Source organism: Corvus hawaiiensis, chromosome W (assembly GCF_020740725.1).
Source record: "Corvus hawaiiensis isolate bCorHaw1 chromosome W, bCorHaw1.pri.cur, whole genome shotgun sequence".
NCBI lineage: Eukaryota > Metazoa > Chordata > Aves > Passeriformes > Corvidae > Corvus > Corvus hawaiiensis.
In genome coordinates, this window is record NC_063254.1 from 6239943 (window position 1) to 6262154 (window position 22212).

A 22212-nucleotide genomic window follows, 5' to 3' on the forward strand; every position below is an offset into this window, starting at 1 on the left:
TGTGGCCTTGACAGTGTTTGAGACAGGCAACTGTGCTCTTTAAGTCCTTACAGAAGGTGCTTGACCTGTTGTTTGTGAACAAAGAAAGACTTGTGGGTGATGTGATGATTGGAGGCAGTCTTATGAAATGATAGTTTTCAATTCTCAGAGATGTAAGGAGTTGGGTCAGCAGTACTGCTATCCCAGAATTCGATGGCCAGTTTAGGAGACTGTTTCTTTGGTCAGCTACCCTTACTCATATCAGAAACATTGCTTACTTTAACATTTATGGAAGCTGTAATATAAAAACAAGCAAATTATGAGTGCACACTGAGAGGTAGTTTTCATTAGGAAGATTAGTTTCTTCTACCTACAAGAATAATCTACAGCTGAACTTCTTGCATGGTCTACTAGGGAGTTCTGATGCCTTCAGCATACAGAATAGATCAGGAATAATTGAAAAACCTGTAGACTGACAATATGGACATTTTAATGCAAACTGTTGCTTTCATTTTTATATGAGTTAGTAACCTTTTCCCCAGAAATGTTAGTAAAATAAAATGCTGGAAAAAACTCAAATATGCTTGAGAGTTTAGTTAAAGCATAGTTTTGCATAACCATTTAAAATAATGATTTGGGATTGTATGGATAATGTTGTTTACTGCTGAGTAACATCTTCTCCTGTTATTCTCCAAAAGAAGCTAGAATAACATTTTTCTTAAGATGTATGAAGATAATTGAACAGTCTGATGAATTCTTGCTTCTGAGGGCTATGATTAGCATACTTTATTAGGGGATTGGACTATCTACATCATAGCAGAATTAAGTGTTAAGGCTCCCAATGGAAGAAATAAAATTCACCAACTTGTCAGTAAAGTCATAACTTAATTGCTGATGTCCTGGGAAATTAAGGTAATAGAAAGGAGAGGTTTCTTTTCTACCAAATCTTGTTCACCTTTTCTTGTCACTGCAGGAGAGACATGTACTGAGTTAGTCCATAAATTTATAAATACAGAGAAAAACCCCATTCCTGTAACACTTCTCACAGAAACAAGATTGCATTAAATCCCAGTGGTTATCTTTTCCTCCTTAAAAATTATACTGGATTAGTAGGAAAACTCAGACAGTATTTGCATTGGTTATGGAACTTGAATCAAGTTCTTCAGATGGACAGATCTTACATGTGATAGAAACTAGGAGTTTTAGTTCTTGGATATGAATCCACAAGGTGTTAAAGCAGATGGTCCAGGTGCCTTTTCAATTTTGACATTAAGAGGAGGAAAAATTAACTATTTTAGAGGATAGGCAAGATTCAACCTTATGTCTGACTACTTTAGATGGAGGTGCAACTCTTATGCCCAAAACTGAATTACAATAATTTTTCATTTTTCCAAAAAGAAAAAAGCAATGCATTGTTAGTGATACTAGCTGCTTGTGTTGCTTATAAAGGTCTTCTAGAAATAGTTATGCTTGTAGAGAAACTGGAGAATAGTTTTTAAATGCTTAGGTCCTATAAAAAACAACAGCATGAGAGGTAAATGTTTAGTTTCTGGAAAATCTGTCCAGATGTTCGATGTATTCTTTGCAGCTGGATCATTCTGCCTCTAGAAGGATATTGACAATATCTGAAGCATTTTTAATACTAGTAGTTCTCGTTGTTGCAGATTGCCCTCTATGTAGAGGAAAAAAGTCGTGTCTCAAACTTGAATAAAAGTACTATTGGAAATGAGAAAATACTAAAGGAACAATTTCTCTTATGAAAACTTCAGCTGCAGAGAACAAGGAAGAGAGTAATGTGTAGTTAGTAGTCATATGCTTACATATATGCTGTTTCAACTAAGCAATAAGTGGTAAGCAGATCTGAAAAAAGGATATTATATGGTTGCCTCCCCATAGAAGGGAAATGGTGTTTATCTTCCTTTCTTATTCAAAAATCAATGTGTACTTGGAATAGGAATGGATTTCCTTTCTGGCTGTCTATAACTGACAGTCTAATTTACTAGCTTTAAATATAAAATAGGAAAACTTGTTTGGTTTTGTTTTCTACGAATATTGGTGATTCTATTCATTCTGTATACCTTGAAATTCTCAATTATTTAATGTATGTAAAAGCTTGTGTCATATTTGTTACTAATATTTTAACTTGCTTTCAGCTGTACTAGATAAAGTTCTTGATGATTATAAAATGTGTTTCAGCTTTTAGATTCATAAGGTAAAATGCCCACCTGAATTACTGGTATAGTTTTTTCTCTTTTGCTGTAAACAGTTGTGTATGCATATGTGGGGTATGCCCAGCCCCTGCCCTGGAGGGATCTCTGCTGAGATAAGAGATTTCGTAATCACCCAGCAGGACTCCCTGGAAAGGCAACCACTTCTTTGCTCACGCGAGAAAAGACAGACCCACAATCCTTTAGGAGACCCTATGCAGATCCTTTGTAACCCATTGGCCTTTACCCATCCCCTGTATCCCTATAAAAGCTAGGCCTCTGCCCCTGTGAGAGAGGGTGCTCTCGTCCCTGGCTTTCCCCTTCGCCGGAGTATGAACCAACAATAAAGCTACCTTCCGTGCGGAACCAGCCACACAAGCCTCTCGTCTCCCTCTCTGGTCTGGCTTGGCCCGGAGGCTGCCCTGCAGAGCTGAGCTGAAATCACGAGCTGATAATCACTAAAGAGCTGACAGTCTCTGCAAGGGCCCTCCTGGCCAGCAGCTGAGGGAAGACATCGGGCCTCGGGAAGGCGATTCCTTTTGGGACCATCTCCCCGGACTAGTCACCTCTTCCTGGGTCAGAGACACTGACCCCATCACCAGCCGTAATATGCATGGAGGATACATCTGCTCTAGCACCCGGAAGACCTCCTCCCCCTCCTTCTTCACTGACCTTGGTCTCTGCAGGGCTGTTTCTCTCATATACTCTCACTCCTCTCTTTCAGCTGCTGCTGTGCAGCAATTTTTCCCCTTCTGTCAAGACATATGAGCAGCTTCTGGTATCTTCCCACAAAAACCACCGCTGCAGTACCCCCCCTCCCAAAACCCAATACAACATTTTACTGTTTATTCTCTATCTTTTCACTAGTGACCCACTGATTGAAGTCTTTGATACTTGTAAATGCAGTGCTGTTCATAGTCATCCTTTGGAATTATGTCATATGCTACTTATGGAGTCTGCCAGTTTTTAAGGACAAAATCCCACATTCATGTTAAGTATGGAATTTCCACTGTATTCTTAAGGCTAACAAAATATTAAGCCAGTCAGATGGAGATTAGGTGTCATGGCCATAATTTGTAGGCTACTAGAATATCTGGAATAATCCTTTGATTGCAGTAGGATTTATAAGTGCATGAAAAAGTTCCTTTGCATACTTCCAAGAAGTAGAGGTTCAATTCTAGATATGAAAAAAGTAGTTCTTGATATCTGGAAAAAAATTACCCCCTTCAGTGCTTAATTTCCAGACAGCTGAACTTTGGTAGTCAATTTCAGTGATGTGGCACTAGTGTTCTTGAGCTGTTAAACATTTGGGAAATTTCACATTTTATGATTGTTTTCATATGTGGATTTTATTTATTTTAAGAATCCCATATATACTTCTGTGAATGTTTGAGACAAAGATTACCCTTCATTGTAGGGTGCATAGAGTTAACTTCAAAATTAATCTCTCTTCCAGTAATACAAAGCTTTTGAAGATGTAAATGCTAGTGAAATATCTCCAAACTCTTGGTCCTTGAATTGGATATAGTGGGATATTCCTATAATTTTAGACCATTTGTCCAGGATCACTGTGTTAAATGTAATAACTGTATTTGGGTTTTTTCTTTAGAATCATAGAATCATTAAGGTTGGAAAAAACCTCTAAGACCACAAGTCCAACCGCCAACCTAGCACTACCACCATGTTCACCACTAAACCATGTCCTCAAGTGCCATATCCACATGTTTTTTTGAACACTTTCAGGGATGGTGACTCGAACACTTCCTTGGGCAGCCTATTCCAATGCTTGACAACCCTTTCAGTGAATTTTTTTTTTCTCATATCTAATCTAAATTTCCCCTGGTGCAACTTGAGGCTATTTCCTCTTGTCTTGTTACCTGGGAGAAGAGACCAACACCCACCTCACTACCACCACCTTTTAGGTAGTTGTAGACAGCAGTAAGGTTTCCCCTGAGCTTCCTTTTCTCCAGGCTAAACAACAGAATCACAGAATATGCTGATTTGGAAGGGACCCACAATGATCATCAAGTCCAATTCCTGGCCCTGCACAGGACCATCCCCAAGAGTCACACCATGTGCCCGAGAGTATTGTCCAAAAGCTTCTTGAAATCTGGCAGGCTTGGTGCTGTGACCACTTCCCTGGGGAGCCTTTTCCAGTGCTCAACCACCCTCTGGGTGAAGAACCTTTTTCTAATATCTAACCTAAACCTCCCCTGACACAACTTGAGGCCATTCCCCTGGGTCTTATCACTGGTCACCAGAGAGAAGAGATCAGTGTCTGCCCCTCCTCTTCCCCTCATGAGGAAGTTGTAGACTGCGATAAGGTCTCCCCTCAGTCTCCTCTTCTCCAGGCTGAACAGACTAAGTGATCTCAGCTGCTCCTCTCATGGCTTCCCCTCAAGACCAAGACGTGCTCCAGACCCTTTACCAGCTTTGTTGCCCTTCTCTGGTGTCTTGGTTTGAAAGGCAGGTGTCTGCTAACGAAGGCAGGAGCCTCCCTTGGAATGGCAGACGCAACCCCCCTTCCCTCCGAGTTATTATAATTTTGGAATCAAGGGGCTTTTAGGCAAAGATGTGGGAAATAGGAATAACAGTTCTTTACTATTATATATCTATATGTGTATAACAAGTCAAACAAACAACAATAACTATGGCAGTAACGGCAAAGAATCACAAACCCAGTGCCAGCCTTCTCAGCTGTCAGGCGCTTTCCCCTCGGGTGCAGTTCCGGTCGCAGCCGGCAGGGGCACTGGTGGCTCCCAGTGAGCAGGGCAGGTGCGATGGTTCCCCCGCGGCTGCAGGGGGAGCTCCGGAGCAAGCTTGGGGAGCACGCAGCACCGGTGGCCTGGGATCCTGGGAAGGGATGGAACAAAGGCTTCACAAACCGCTGGGCAGCCGATCCCGGTGTCCGGCCGGACCCTCGGGAACAGCAGGCTGGAATGGCAGGGACAAGCACAAATCCCGGGTGGCAGACGAGATGTATCCAAACTGCGGAGCTGCGGTGGGAACCCCCTGGAGGTCTGGGCAGGCAGGGCGAGCACGGCTACAACGTAGTGAAGGCTCGAAGCAACTGCGGGGGCAGGGCGGCCACGGCCCGGCTACCAGCGGGGCAGGGAAGGTGGGCTTGGGATCCCGGGGTTTCTATAGCAGAAGGAAAGAAAGCAGCTGAAGAAAGCAGCCTCCCTCTCCGTCCAAACGCCGGGGACCAACTGTCCGTACAGACAGGTGAAACAAAAGAGTAGCCAGATGCACCCAATCTCAGTGGCTAGCTCTTTTGTTTTTCTTAAGTAACCAGCAATTTGTCCCCGTAGCAACACATATGGGGAAAATCCTTTAACAGGAAAAAAAACCAGGAGAGCTCCTAAAACCCCAACATCTGGACATGCTTCAGCACCTCAAGGACCTTTTTGAAGTGAGGGGCCCAGAACTGAACACAGTAGTCAGGGTGTGGCCTCAACAGTGCCAACTACAAGAGGACAATCACTTCCCTAGTCCTGCTGGCCTATTTCCGATACAAGTCAGGATGTCATTGACCATCTTGGCCACCTTGGCACACTTCTGGGTCATGTTCAGCCAGCTGTCAACCAACACTCCCACATCCTTTTCTGCTGGGCAGCTTTCCAGACACTCTTCCCGAAGCTTGTAGCACTGCATGGGGTTGTCATGACCCAAGTGCAGGACTTGGCACTTCACCTTATTGAACTCCATATGATCAGCCTCAGCGCATTGATCTAGCCAATTGTTACGAACAAGAGTGTTTGAGATCGCTTAAAAAATCATCAGCAAGGGTATGAGCAAAAGCCAGATCCATCTGAAGAGTCTTCATCCTCTCCAGCAAATCAACAGTCCTGCCCAACTTTGCATCATCTGTGAACTTGCTTAGGGTGCACTTGATCTCCTCATCCAGGTCATCAGTTAAGATGTTAAACAGAACTGTCCCCAATACCCAATACTGGGGAACACCACTCATGACTGACCGCCAGCTGGATGTTACTCCATTCACCACCACTCTCTGGGCCTGGCCATCCAGCCAGTTTTTTACCCAGTGAAGAGTTCACCTGTCCAAGCCATGGGAAACCAATTTCTCCAGGAGAATGCTGTGTGAAATGGTGTCAAAGGCTTTACTGAAGTCTAGGTAGACAATATCTACAGCTTTTCTGTCATCTACTAAGCAGGTCACTTTGTCATAGAAGGAGATCAGGTTTGTCAAGCAGGTCCTGCCTTTCATAAACCCATGCTGGCTGGGCCTGATCCCCTGGTTGTCCTGTACGTGTCACATGATGGCACTCAAGATGATCTGCTCCATGCCCTTCCCCGGCACTGAGGTCAGGCAGACAGGCCTGTTGTTCCCCAGATCCCCCTTTTGACCCTTCTTATAGATAGGTGTCACATTTGCTAATTTCCAGTCACCCGGGACCTCCCTGGTTGACCAGGACTGCTGGTAAATGACTGAAGGTGGCTTGGAAAGCACTTTGGCCAGCTCCCTCAGTACCCTTGGGTGAATCCCATCTACCCCCATCGACTTGTGGAGGTCTAAGTGGCACTGCAGGTCACTGACCATTCCCTCCTGGATGATGGGGGCTTTATTCTGCTGCCCATCTCTGTCTTCCAGCTCAGGAGGCTGGGTACCCTGAGGACAACTGGTCTTACTAAAGATTGAAGCAAAGAAGACATTCAGTACCTTGGCCTTTTCCTCATCCTTTGTCACTATGTTTCCCCCCACATCCAAAAAAGGATGGAGATTCTCCTTGTCCCTGCTTTTGTTGCTGATGTATTTGTAGAAACACTTTTTGTTGTCTTTTACAGCAGTGGCCAGAGCCAAAGCTCTCTGTTCTGCCATGCCAGTTGTCTTCTGTGCCAGCTTGTCGTTCATCATGGGGACGGCCTGCTCCTGCTCCTTTAAAATTTCTTTCTTAAAGCACATCCAGCCTTCCTGGACTTTTGCTCTTCAGGACTGCCCCCAAGGGACTCTCTCAACTGCTCTCCTAAATAGGCCAAAGTCCGCCCTCCAGAAGTCTAAGGTGGCAGTTCTGCTGACCTCTTTCCTTATTTCTCTGATAATTGAAAACTATAATTTCTTGATTGCTTTGCCCAAGACGGCCTCTGACCATCACTTTGACCAGTCCTTCTCTATTTACGAACAGCAGGTCCAGCAGGGCACCTTCCCTGGTTGTCTCATTCACCAGCTGTGTCAGGAAGTTCTCTTCCATGCACTCCAGGAACCTCCTGGACTGTTTCCTCTTTGCTCTGTTGTATTTCAAGTAGACATCTAGTAGGTTGAAGTCCTCCATGAGAACAAGGTCCAGCAATCCCAAGATATCCCCCAGCTGCTTATAGTATATTTCATCTGCCTCTTCATCCTCGTTGGGTGGTCTATAACACTCCCACCAGGATATCTGCCTTGTTAGCCTTCTGCCTGATTCTTACTGTAGTGGGTTGGCCCTGGCTGGATGCCAGACACGTACCAAAGCCACTCTATCACTCCCCTCTGTAACTGGACAGGAGACACAAAATATAACAAAAGGATTCATGGGTTGAGATAAGGTCTGGAGGAGATCGCTCACCAAATACTGTCATGGGCAAAACAGACTCGAATTTGACGTATTAATTGAATTTATTACTAACAAAATCAGAGTAGGACAATGAGAAGTAAAATAAGACCTTAAAAACACCTTCCCTACACCCTTCCCTGCTTCCCAAGCTCTACCTCCTCCCCCCAAGCAGCGCAGGGAGACAGGGAATGAGGATTATAGTCAGTTCATCACAAGTTGTTTCTGCTGCTGCTCAGGGAGAGGAGTCCTTCTCTTGCTCCAATGTGGAGTGTCTCCCACAGGCGACAGTTCTCCATGAACTTCTCCAACATGAGTCCATCCCATGGGCAAGAGTCCTCCCCAAATTGCGGCAATGGGAGTCACTCTTCTATGGGGTGCAGTCATTCAGGCACAGCCTGCTTCAGTGTGGATCCCCCACAGGGTCACAGGTCCTACCAGGAAACCTGCTCCAGTGTGGGCTCCTCTCTCCGTGGGTCCGCAGGTCCCTGCCAGGAGCTACCAAAACCTCGCCATAAAAACCCAATACACTTACCAATAAACACTCAAGTCTATAACTACCATCATGTGAGACACTGAAATGGTAAAGGTTAATGACTCAATCAGCCATTTGCAAAAGCAGCAGGGTGATTTGCTGAGGGCAGGTTTGCACCCCCCAACCGAAGGGGAGGAGGAGAGTTTTTGGGTGTGTGGTGGCAAAGCCTCTGATCCGCAAAAAACAGCCCAGGTGCAGAGGGGGTGCGCATTTACCACCGGAGGATGACCACAACAAACTGACCTTTGTTTAGATAAACTTGTTGAGCCCTGCAATTTTGTCCTGGATAACCTGTGACTAATGTTAACAAGCTGGGGTTTAGGCCAGATAAGGGAAAAGGCCCATAAGAAGCAGATCCTACAGAGGCAGGTCATGGCACATCATCAAGCTCCAAAGAATCAAAACACTCCCTAATATACAGGGCTACCCCACTGCCTCTCCTTCCTTGCCTATCCCTTCTGAAGAGTTTAGAACCATCCATTGCATCATTCCAGTCGTGCAAATCATCCCACCATGCTTCTGTGACAGCAACTGTCATAGTTTTCCTGATGTACAATAGTTTCCAGTTCCTCCTGATTGTTGCCCATGCTGTGTGCATTGGTGTAAATGCACTTCAGCTGGGCTAATGACCCTACTGCCTTTTTGAGGGGGGAAGCCCTAATTGATGTGTGACCATTCTCAGGTACTTCTGGGATTTCTAACGCATCATTAACCCTTGCATCCTTACTTTTGCATGGATCTCCATCCCCAACCTCCACTGATATGGCAGACTGAACGATCTTAGTAGCACACTGTCCCTCTGTTCCTGTTTGGCCAAATTCAGAAATATATCCTCTGATAGAAGGCAGGTTACAATCACCCCTCCCCCACCAGGTTCGGGGAAAAAAAAAAAATTCCTAGAAGGAAAGTGAAAGAGATAAAAACTATTTATTTAACAAACACACGGGAAAAGGATAATGATGCTAAATAATAAAACCTCTCACTCTGCAGAGAGAAACCTGGGAAAATTTCAGAGTCCTTCCGTAGATCTCTCTCTCCCCCTCCTTGGAGCAGGATGGGGTGATGGGCCCACCTCCCGGGCCAAGGCCTCTGTGGAAATTCCTCCTGATGTATTCTGATGTTGAAACAGTCCAGCAGAAGGAAAAAAAAAGAAAAAACAAAGTCCCAAGAAAACCAAAAGTTCGACTCTTCATCTCTCTCCGGAGAAAGAAAAAGGATGTGAAAAACTGGCCGAAAGCAAGCTGGGTGCCTTCTCCACTCTCGCTCTTCTGCCACAGCTGAAAAAAAAGTCTCTATCTCTGTGTGACCTTGAACAAGCTGCAAACTGCTTTGAAGAAGTTTTGCTCAGGTTTTCCTTCCCCCTCTCAGGCTCAGTTTAAAGGCATAGAAAGGCACAAAATTAATTCCTGTGCATGGGGCAGCGATAGGGGATACACATCACAAGGTCACCTCAAGACATTCCACCCGTTATCCCATATCGTTGACTCAATGCCCAAACTAATATATTCTAACTCTACACACACACATTAATACATAGATACATATATATATATATATATATATGTTCAGACAGTGACAGTGACACTCAGCAAGCAGTGGTATACAGGCATTCCACATTACAGGTGGTTTTCACCCAACAATCAGATCTCCCTGCGGTACACAACATGTTGTTCCATCTTTCTGCATTACCCACCATGTGCAACCAGGTCCCTGAGCAAAGACAACCCCATGGATGGGTTTGTCTGTATTCGAGGCAGAATTAACCCAAACAGTCTTTCCTAACAGACCTCTGACATGCACTACTGGGACCTTATCTCCATCTGCTGCATGCAGGGATTCAGATTGGGCTGGACCAGCTCTATTGGTGGAACCTTGGGTGTTAACTAACCAGGTGGCCTTTGCTAGATGCTGCTCCCAATTTTTGAAAGTTCCCCCACCTAGTGCCTTCAAGGTGGGTTTCAACAATCCATTGCACCGTTCCACTTTGCCAGCAGCTGGTGCATGGTAAGGGATATGGTACACCCACTCAATGCCATGTTGTCTAGCCCAGGTGTTGATAAGGCTATTCTTAAAATGAGTCCCATTGTCAGATTCAATTCTCTCAAGGGTACCATGCCTGCAAAGGACTTGCTTTTCAAGACCCAAGATGGTGTTCTGGGCTGTAGCATGAGGCACAGGGTAGGTCTCCAGCCATCCTGTGGTGGCTTCTACCATTGTGAGCACATAGTGCTTGCCTTGGCGTGTTTGAGGCAGTGTGATGTAATCAACCTGCCAGGCCTCCCCATACTTGTATTTGGACCATCACCCACCATACCACAGGGGCTTCACCCGCTTGGCCTGCTTGATTGCAGCGCATGTCTCACAACCATGGATCACCTGGGAGATACTGTCCATGGTTAGATCCACCCCTCGGTCTCGTGCCCACCTATAGGTGGCATCTCTGCCTTGATGACCTGAGGCATCATGGGCCCATCGAGCTAAGAACAACTCTCCTTTAAGTTTCCAGTCCAAGTCTACCTGTGACACTTCTATCTTTGCAGCCTGATCTACCTGCTCGTTGTTTCGGTGTTCCTCATTGGCCCTACTCTTGGGGACATGGGCATCTACATGGCGGACTTTCAAAACCAGCTTTCTTACTCGGGCAGTGATGTCTTTCTACTCTTCAGCAGCCCAGATTGGTTTTCCCCTATGCTGCCAATTAGCTTTTTCCCACTTTTCCAGCCATCCCCATAGAGCATTGGCTGCCATCCATGAATCAGTGTAGAGGTATAGCTTTGGCCACTTCTCTCTTTCATCAATGTCCAGGGCTAGTTGAACAGCTTTGAGTTCAGTGAGCTGGCTCGATCCACCTTCTCCTACAGTAGCTTCTGCAACCCATCGTGTGAGGCTCCATACGGCTGCTTTCCACTTTCATTTCATTCCTATGATTCAACAGGAACTGCCAGTGAAAAGAGCGTAGCGTGTGTCTTCTGATGGCAGTTGGTTGTACGGTGGAGCTTCTTCAGCACGTGTCACTTGTTCTTGTTCTTCTTCATCCGTGAGACCAAAGTTTTCACCTTCAGGCCAATTTGTGATTATTTCCAAAATCCCAGGGCGATTCAGTTTTCTGATACGGGCCTGCTGTGTGATGAGAGCAATCCATTTGCTCCATGTGGCATTGGTGGCATGGTGGGTAGAGGGAACCTTTGCTTTGAACATCCACCCCAGCACCGGTAGTCGGGGTGCCAGGAGGAGTTGTGCTTCAGTGCCGATTACCTCTGAAGCAGCTTGGATTCCTTCATAGGCTGCCAAGATTTCCTTCTCTGTTGGAATATAGTTGGCTTCAGACCCTCTATAGCTTCAGCTCCATAATCCTAGTGGTCGACCTTGAGTCTCACCAGACACCTTCTGCCAAAGGCTCAAGGACAGACCATGACTCCTGGCTGCAGAGTAGAGCAGGTTCTTCACTTCTGGTCCTGTCCTGACTGGGCCAAGGGCTACGGCATGAGCGATTTCCTGCTTGATTTGGGCAAAAGCTTGTTCCTGTTCAGGGCCCCAGTGGAAATTCTTCTTCTTGCGGGTAACCAGGTAGAGAGGACTCACAATCTGGCTATACTCAGGAATATGCATCCTCCAAAAGCCTATGGCACCTAGGAAAGCTTGTGTTTCCTTCTTGTTGGTTGGTGGAGACATTGCTGTGATCTTATTGACGACCTCGGTGGGAATCTGACGCCGTCCATCTTGCCATTTCACTCCCAGGAACTGGATCTCTTGAGTAGGTCCCTTGACTTTGTTCTTCTTGATGGCAAAACCAGCTTCCAGGAGAATCTGGATGATTTTGTCTCCTTTCTCAAACACTTCTGCTGCGGTGTTCCCCCACACAATGATGTCATCAATGTACTGCAGATGATCTGGAGCCTCACCCTTTTCTAGTGCAGTCTGGATTAGTCCATGGCAGATGGTGGGACTGTGCTTCCACCCCTGGGGCAGTCGGTTCCAGGTGTACTGCACACCCCTCCAGGTGAAGGCAAACTGAGGCCTGCACTCTGCTGCCAAAGGAATGGAGAAAAATGCATTAGCAATGTCAGTAGTGGCATACCACTTCACTGCTTTGGACTCCAGCTCGTACAGGAGTTCCAGCATGTCCGGCACAGCAGCGCTCAATGGTGGAGTCACTTCATTCAAGGCACAATAGTCCACAGTCAATCTACATTCTCCTTCCGATTTGCACACAGGCCAAATGGGACTATTGAAGGGTGAGTGGGTCTTGCTGATCACCCCTTGGCTCTCCAGCTCACGGATCATCTTGTGGATGGGAATCACAGCATCTCGAGTTGTCTGGTACTGTCGGCAATGCACTGTCGAGGTAGCAATTGGTACTCTTTGTTCTTCCCCCTTCAGAAGTCCTACTGCAGATGGGTTCTCTGATAGCCCAGGCAAAGTGGTCAATTGCTTAATGACCTCTGTCTCCACAGCAGCTATTCCAAAAGCCCACTTGAGTCCCTTTGGGTCTCTGAAATACCCGCTTCGGAGGAAGTCTATGCCCAAAATGCACAGGGCGTCTGGACCAGTCACAATGAGATGTTTCTTCCACTCATTCCTGGTCAGGCTCTCCTCAGCTTCCACCAAGGTCAAATCTTGTGATCCACCTGTTACACCAGAAATAGAAACAGATTCTACCCCCACATGTTGTGATGGGATTATTGTTCACTGCACACCAGTGTCAACCAAGGCATCATATTTTTGTGGTTCTGATGTACCAGGCCAACGAATCCACACAGTCCAAAGAACACGGTTTTCCCTGGCCTCTACCTGGCTAGAGGCAGGGCCCCTCTGTGCCTGGTTATCCTTCTTTCCCTGGGCCTGCATCTTAGAGGTTCCTTCATGGGAATCGGACATGCCATCGTCTTTTCCATCATTTCCGGCAGTTTGGCTACTGGCAACTGGAGCTACTTCCTTTTTGGTAGAACTTCCTTTCTGAGACTTGCACTCTTCAAGTCACGCACTCGTGCTGCCAGAGCAGAAGAAGATTGTCCACCCCACTTCCTCATGTTTTTCCCCATAGTCACACAGGAAATCCCACAGCTTACTTTGTGGGATGTACTTTCTCTCTGGGGAACGTCCGCGTTTGGTATCAGAATCTCTGATCTGTACCGCCGAGATTTGGAGAAGGCCCTCTTTCATCTCCTTGAATTCCTGGTGATTCTTCTCCATCTTATCTTGCATTTTCTGCATACTTGATTCCACAGCTGTGATTTTTGCATGTGTTGGGCCATGCACGGAATCTGCATATGCTCGGAGCTTCACTGCCATATCCTGCACGGTCTCATTCACACCGTAATCGGGTTTCATTATTGCTAAAGCAGAAGCGTATCCTTGTGGCCCAAACCGTATGAGTTTTCACCACATGAATGGATTAACTCTGACCCGGTCTGGACTCCTCAATCCTGGAAGACAATCTCTACCACCCCTAGTTCTCTCAGACATTGGATCCCTTGTTCCATGGTCTTCCACGGGGTTTGCTGCATGTAGAGATCATCTCCACACAGATATCTATCCCTCACGCCATTAGACACCCATCTCCAGAGACTGGCAGAGTCAGCCCCCGTTATGATCGCTTGGTCGATAGCTGGATCACGTTACAGGGATCCCAAATGCCTCGCTTCAGCACCATCCAGCATCACATCATCACCTGCCGCATCCCAAATACGGACCATCCAACTTATTATGGATTCATCAGACCGTTGGGTGTAATCCTTTCTTAGGCTGTGAAGGTCCTTTATGGACATGGACTCAGTAATGGTTTCTGTGCCTGAGTCCGTTGGTGGTTTTGAGGTTCCTTCCCCTGCATCTTTTGAGGTTCCTTCTCCTGCATCATCCTCATCTTTCACTGGGTGATCAGTTTTGGTTGTGTGTTTTTTCCTCGTGACAGGAGCCACTGTCAGTGGCTTAGACTCTTCATCTGTTTCGGGCTTGCGATCTGGTTTGGCTGCTGCCTGAGTGACTGGGGTGTCTGCAGGCTTTGCTGATTTATCTTCCTGGCCCTCTACCTTTACCTGCTGCAGTGTGCGATAGGCATATGCCAAAGCCCAACATATTGCAAGGAGCTTGTTCTCATTAGAATTGTCATTGTATTTCTCTTTCAGATATTTCCCCACCTCAGCTGGTTTCTGAACTTGTTCAGGGGGAAAATTGCAAACCATTGGGTCAGAGAATTTCTTCAAGATTTGGCCCATATCCTCCCATTCCCCACACCACTCAGGATTTTCCACCTCTGGGACAGGTGTCTTGGCAGTCACCCTAGAAATCTGAGCTCTCATTCTAGACAAGCTGCGAACCACACAGAGGAAGGTTACCAGATTAAATACCAGAAATACCAGGAAGGTGGTCTCTTTAACATCCAGGGGAAACTGAACATTCTCAAAAGATAACCTATCAAATTTAAAGGGAAGGGAAACCCCGTCTCCTCCTCTTTTCACAATCTGGGTGCAATTACTAATAAATTCCCAAAACAGGCTACTGAAGCTAGGACTGGGGTTAGGACAGAGAAACCACATATCATACACACTTCGAACAGCTGCCTGTACCTCTGTCAACTTCTTATAAATCATTAACACTGAGCACAGCAAAATAGAAATCCAAATTCATGCCCCTGCTCTGCAAAAATTCCTTATCAAGGATAAGATCGGACCAAGTTGTGGATAGGCAAATAGGCCTAGGGACCAGAAAGGCAGTAGTACCTTTAACAAGCCTACGGAGCAGAAATACATGAATATATCAAGCCAGAGAAACGTTATGAACTCAACCAACATGGTGACTATTTTACCCCAACACAGAATAATTAAATTCAAACCAAAATGTAATTAGTACACGTTTTTCACTTTCCTTCAAGCCCCGCAGTTGGGTGCCACTAAATTTGTTCTGGTTTGGCCAAATTTAGAAATATATCCTCTGAGAGAAGGCAGGTTACAACCAGCCCTCCCCCACCAGGTTCGGGAAAAAAAAAAAAAATTTCTAGAAGGAAAGTGAAAGAGATAAAAACTATTTATTTAACAAACACACGGGAAAAGGATAATAATGCAAAAAATAAAATCTCTCACCCTGCTGAGAGAAACCTGGGAAAATCTCAGAGTCTTTCCGTAGATCTCTCTCCCCCTCCTTGGAGCAGGATGGGGTGGTGGGCCCACCTCCCGGGCCAAGGCCTCCGTGGAAATTCCTCCTGATGTATTCTGATGTTGAAACAGTCTAGCAGAAGGAAAAAAAAAGAGAAAAACAAAGTCCCAGGAAAACAAAAGTTCGACTCTTCGTCTCTCTCCAGAGAAAGAAAAAGGATGTGAAAAACTGGCCGAAAGCAAGCCGGGTGCCTTCCCCACTCTCGTTCCGCTGCCGCAGCTGAAAAAAAAGTCTCTATCTCTGTGTGACCTTGAATAACCTGCAAACTGCTTTGAAGAAATTTTTCTCAGGTTTTCCTTCCCCCTCTCAGGCTCAGTTTAAAGGCACAGAAAGGCACAAAATTAATTCCTGTGCATGGGGCAGCAATAGGTGATACACATCACAAAGTCACCCCAAGACACCCTCAAACATTGGCATGGCACCCCCACGCTTATCTCTGTTGAGCCTGGTTTTGTCCCCATCCCCCTTCAAATCTAGTTTAAAGCTCTCTCAATAAGCCCTGCTAACTCCTGAGCTAAAATCCTTTTCCCCCTTTTAGACGGATGGACCCCGTCTTTTGCCAGCAGTCTCGGTGTCACATAAACTGACCCATGATCAAAACCCCCAAAATTCTACTGGTAACACCAGTCTCAAACCCAGGTTTTCATCTGCATGATTTTCCTGTTTATTGCCCCATCATTCCCTGCAGGGAACTGGCAGGACAAAAGAGAACACAACTTCTGCTCCAGATCCTTCTACCAGTTGTCCCAAGGCCCTGAGGTCCCTCTTGGTTGTCTGCAGCCTTCTTGCTGGGACTTTGTCACTGCCCACCTGAAAAAGCAGTAGTAGGTAATAGTCAGTAGGCTGTACCAGGCTGGGAAGTTTCTTGGTGATGTCCCTTACCCAGGCCCCAGGAATGCAGCATACTTCCCTATGGGTTGGGTCCAGTCAGCATATTTGGCCCTTTGTTCCTTTCAAAAGTCACCAATGACTGCTACTTCTTTACTACTACGACCCTTCTTTTTTTCTTAACTGAGGAGGTCATGATGCAGTGGGTAGGCTGCCCTGCCCTAGGCAACACCTCCAACCTGGATGGACTTTCATCCACATTCTCATTTCCCTGGTCCTCAGATTCCAGGGTTCATAACTATTGTATAAGGGCACCTAGGAAGGTGAGGTAGGTTGGGAGGGGATTTGCTTGCCACCCCGAGTAGAAACCCATTTCTACACCCCTCCATCTCTACAGTCCCCTCCTTCTTCCTGGTGGTGAGAGGGTAGATCTATTGCTTCTTGTGAAGTAGATGGCGGGTCGTTTGTCTAAGGCATGGTAGAGTGCGGCTCCACTGGTCAGTCTCCTCCGTCCCTGATACTTCTTAGTCTTTTTACTTCTCTCAGCTCTGCCACTGGGCCGAGCAGATTGTTGACCTGATTGTACCTCACACAGCTGTTTTCTCTGCTGCCCTCTGAGAGCAGTGCCAGACTCTGGCACTCCTTGCAGCCTAAGACCTGGATGGCTGTGTGTTTTTGTGGACACTCTGTCTGGGTTGCCACATCCTTTATGGTGCGCACAGAGGAAACAGCTTCTGGCCAAATGGAAACCATATCTGAGCTCCCTTGGCGAGGGCAATGACCACCAACTCAGCTAACTACTCCAGCTGCAGAGCCTCAGTGCTCTCCCTGCACACCCTTCCTCATGATCTGCCATGCAAACTGCCACACCATGCCACGCACTGTTTGTGGGGGTTTTTTTCCATAGAAGGTGGAAAAATCCCACTTGGCTTTTTTTTTTTGTTCAAGTCTATTGACAGATGTGTGCTGTAATGCAGACAAGAACATTTAACTTCCATGCCTTGTATCTCCCACAGTAACCATCTGTGTAAGCATAAGGATGCTACAGACTAAGCTAAAAACTATTATAGAAGCTTTCAGAGGAAATATGGGTTTTTGTCCTTGAACTACAATAAATTTTTTGAAACAGGAATAGCTGCTTTGTGACTTGGGGAGGGTGAGAATCCTATGCTTTCGTGCTCTCTCTACTGGTGTTTTCATTATAATTTTCAAATGTAGTATGTGAGTTCTGAAAATTAGTGTTATGAGATGATATTCTTCAGAAGTTAGGAGTGTGGTCATCGAACCCCTGAAACTTAAAATACCAAGCAAGTTCATTAAAATATTATTTTATAATATTAACTCTAATGAAGTTCTACTGCTGCCTTTAATGCTAAGTATGCACTCTGTGATTATTTCAAAATATCTATTGCAAAAATAAGACCCCTTAAATGCTAAATTGAATTAAGCGAGAGAGACAGAGTGCTTTAACAATGTACATCATGAGGAAATTCCAGTGGAAAGAGAGAACAAACTATACTGCTTGTCTCACTAACAACTGTATCTTGCTAATTCAAGGGGAAGAACAAGTATGGCAGGAAACATCGGAAATGGTACTTTCAGGATTTCTGTCTCTTTTTTTTTTAATGAACATTAAATGCAGTGTTTCTGTTCTCATAAAACTGCACTAACGCTTCAAGTTCATGGACCTCATGTTTCACCTGAAATACTATGCCTAACTTCAGTGTCACTAAGCTAAAGATGTGCTGAAAGGTGGTTTAGACAAAACTTGTTCAAACTATTGGCTCAGAAGGCTTCTGAAAGGTTAAAATCCTTTGTAAAGCTAACTACATAGTTCTGAACATTTGGAGTATTACCTAAGGGGTAGGAAATATTGGGATTATTGCTCAATTGAATATTGCTCTTAATAACTGTTCTTCCAATGTGTTTTTTTATTTTTTAAAATGCCTAAATTATATTGACTTTTATATTTTTATGCTAAAATAGGGAGTTCTTTCCTTGAAACTTCTCAGAAAACCTCTTTCTGCTCTACAGTACAGTAAAATTCTGATCTAATTTATCCATTTGCTTATGCTGAAATTGTTATTAAAAATAAACTGCAACATCCTTTCTCTTGCATTCGATGTTGTTGAAACAAAGTTGAAAGATAAAAGTTTACAGAAAGATTAAAAACCTTTTCATTCAGTTCCAGGATCATTATAAAATATTATAATCTGATCCTAGAATTCATTGAGTATACACATGTGCTGAAGATAAAAGCCTGTATTTATCCAAATATAATCTGATCTGTTTTGTTTCCCTTTTTAAGGTGTATTAACTGTGGTGGTGGCATTAGAATGTATTTTACTATAGTAGCTTTTTGTCTTGGTTTGAAAGACAGGTGCCTGCTAAGGAAAGCAGGAGACCTCCTTGGAATGGCAGATACAACCCCCCTTCCCTCCGAGTTATTATAATTTTGAAATCAAGGGGCTTTCAGGCAAAGATGTGGGAAATAGGAATAACAGTTCTTTACTATTATATATCTATATGTGTATAACCAGTCAAACAAACAACAATAACTATGGCAGTAACGGCAAAGAATCACAAACCCAGTCCCAGCCTTCTCTGCTCTCTGGCCCTTTCCCCTCGGGTGCAGTTCCGGTCGCAGCCGGCAGGGGTGCTGGCGGCTCCCGGTGAGCAGGGCAGGTGTGATGGTTCCCCCGCGGCTGCAGGGGGCGCTCCGGAGCGAGCTCGGGGAGCATGCGGCACCGATGGCCTGGGATCCCGGGAAGAGATGGGACAAAGGCTTCACAAACCACTGGGCAGCCGATCCCCGTGTCCGGCCGGACCCTCGGGAACAGCAGGCTGGAACAGCAGGCTGGAACGGCAGGCTGGAACAGCAGGGATGAGCACAAATCCCGGGCGGCAGACGAGACGCATCCAAACGGGGAACCCCCCGGAGGTCTGGGCAGGCAGGGCGAGCAGGGCTACAGCGTAGCGAAGGATCGAAGCAATGGCGGGGGCAGGGCGGCCACGGCCCGGCTCCCAGCGGGGAAGAGAAAGGTGGGCTTGGGATCCCGGGGCTTCTCCGGCAGAAGGAAAAAGCAGCCCAAGAAAGCAGCCTCTCTCTCTGTCCAAAGCGCCAGGGACCGACTGACTGCACACCCTGGTGAAACAAAAGAGTAGCCAGATGTACCCAACTTCAGTGGGTAGCTCTTTTGTTTTACTGAAGTACCCAGCCATTTGTCCCCCTAGCAACACGTATGGGGAAAATTCCTTTAACAGAAAAAAAAAAACAGGAGAGCTCCCAAAACCCCAACACTTTTACTGAAAATATCTGTATATAGTGCATTGCTTTTCTAGATATTCTCATTAAAAAGGGAAAGAAAATCAGGTGAACTTTAGGTAGCACTTCTTTTTTTCCTTTTAACAGTAATGGTACAGCATTTATAGTTCCATTGTCTACAAGAGCCACTTGTATAGACACCCAACAAGGGATGGTTTATACAAATTTCAGATTATTTCAATCTTCAGTTAAATAATCTATGGTTACATCAATATAGCATTTTAGAGTAAATTTAATTAGCTATTTTATTTTATATATAAATATAAAATATATTTATATGTTTTAAATATGTGTACACACACCCATGCACAGTTCGTATACCAGTACTTCTTGTTTCTGTACACTTCTAATTTGCAAGCTAATTGCTTCCTATTGTTTTTTCAAATGTGTTTTAAACCTTGAATATTGTTCTTCTGGTACTGTACACCATTACTGTGTATATAATGGCTAGATTTCAGAAAGAGATGAAATATGGAAAAGCTAGGTTTCTTTAAATGGATATTTAAATTTATTTTCACAAATTCTTATTGCTTCCAGACTGAATTTCTAAAAAATTAGTTCTTCCAAATATAGCACAGATGTTTCAAAAAACTACAAATTGCCAAATAATTGTTTAAACTAGAAAGACCAGAAACTAGTATTTAATTTTATTTGTCTCTCTACTACTCTTTCTTTCTAGGACTATTCCTCTGCATTGATCTAATATTCCTGTTAGTTAGCAAATGTGATTCATGGAAGAAGTGGCAGTGTTAGCAGATGGAAATGCAAGTTTCAGCAGAGCATTTGTACTATACCTGTACTAGTTTGGAAACAAACCAGTGGGAGATCACAAGTCAGAATTATAATTTAATAGGAAAATTAAAATAAATGCAATAGTACAAGAACACTGACAGAGTCAGGATACAACCTGACACCTTTTTAGTCAGGGTGGTGGTAGCAGTCCAGATGAAATGGTCCTGTTGAAGTGGTGATGCTGTAGAAGGGTCTGGTCTTCACCTGAAGGTCCAGTGGTGGTTATATAGCTCTTGTCTTCTGGGAATCCAGTAGGTAGGGCTGAGTGTGGTGTTCCAAACCTCAGATTATATCCAGGTAGGAATGCTTGGTTCCTCCCCCTGGGCAGAGCATCTCACAATGGGCTAATGTAATTTTATGAGTCATGCAATGAGGCTTGATAGCCCATTAACAGAAGATATCTCCCAGAGGGAGTTATCAGGGATGTGTCATGGAAGAGATGAAGAACACTGCCCCACCTGGTTTTAAGAGATGGTGATAGAGTACATACTTTTGGTTACATCTTACATTGTAACCTAAGACAATACCTCAAAGCATATGCTTGTATATTCAGTCGTTCAGTTAGACACAAACATAAGGTACACCTTTTTCCACTGCTGGGTTAGGGGAATTCCTCTGTTTTTTACCCTTTTGTCAAAATTAACAGCAGATTCCAAAGCTGCTGTTGGGAAGAAAAAAAGTGAAAGGCAGAAGGCCACAGATGATTGACAAATTGTAGAGGACATGATTACAGCAATCACATTTCTTAAGGAAACCAGGCTAAAAGGATGAGCTGATCTGTTGTTTTAGCTGTGTGCACCATTGAAATAAATGGATTAATTAGGAGAAATGTTTGCTGTCCAGAAACATTAGTCTGAAATAATTGATCTGTAATGCTTCAAAATTTTAGGTGATAACAAGTGTCTGTAATTTAAATTTTGGAAAAGATTTTAAAGCATTGTCCTCCCAAATCTCCCTAATCTAGAGAAATATGATTACTAAATGTTTCAGGAATCTGAATTTAGGTGTAGTGAATCAGCAATGACTTTTGCAAATCTATAAACTAATGACTTCACAAATTTTTAGTTTGCATATTGCAATAGAATCTGTGAGGGGTTTTACCTTTTATGTGTTAAGACTTTTTCTATATTTTTAAACGTATCTGTAGAGAAGGAATTCTGATATGTGAGTGTGAAGCATTTTGTTTTGTTTTCTAACAAACGGAAGTAGTTGGATTTTGCTTTATGTCTGGTGAATGTAGTACAGTTTGTTCTGCTTTCAGGCAGGGTTTTTAAAGTATTAGTCATTTATTCCTATACTAACTGGTGGGGTTTTGGGGTTTTTTTATTAGGTTTTTTCTATGAGTATCTGTCTGGATGACTGATATAGAACTTGCATTGAGAATATGAGGAAAAGTATGAGCCTTAATATTTGTCTGTCTTCTTGCCTAACCACTCTCTGTTTACTGAATGTATCCAGAATAACAGAATATGAAGAGACTTCTCACTGAACATGAAAGAAAAAATATTTTGTTTCACTTCATTGTTTATTTTAACCAAGTCTCAAATCAAATCAGACTATATTTTCTGGTTTGATTTTCAGAGTGATATAACTGAAAGTGCTTCTCCTATATTTCAGGAAGAACAAATTGATGATTGGATGGTATATTAATAAGTAGCTGTTCTATTACGAGAATAAGAAGATATTTGGGGAGTTGGGAAGAACTGGATTTTCACCCTAGTCTAGCAGCTTTGCTGCTCACTTAAACACAGATGAATGAAGACCCCATTTGGAAAATCACCAGGTCAGCGATCCAGAGCTGATGCAGGTGAGGTGTTACTGAATTTGAGGGTTGTTGTTTTTTAG

The 22212-nt window shown here is 44.4% G+C and overlaps 1 protein-coding gene across 1 annotated transcript in view; it reads left to right on the forward strand.

Moving 5' to 3' along the window:
- LOC125319344 (spindlin-Z-like) overlaps nucleotides 1-22212 on the forward strand; it is a 148255-nt gene that overhangs the window by 89719 nt on the left and 36324 nt on the right. The window contains exon 2 of the mRNA XM_048290449.1: nucleotides 21985-22174. Coding sequence (XP_048146406.1) covers nucleotides 22123-22174 — 52 coding nt within the window. The 5' untranslated portion in view covers nucleotides 21985-22122. The remainder of the gene's footprint in view (nucleotides 1-21984; nucleotides 22175-22212) is intronic.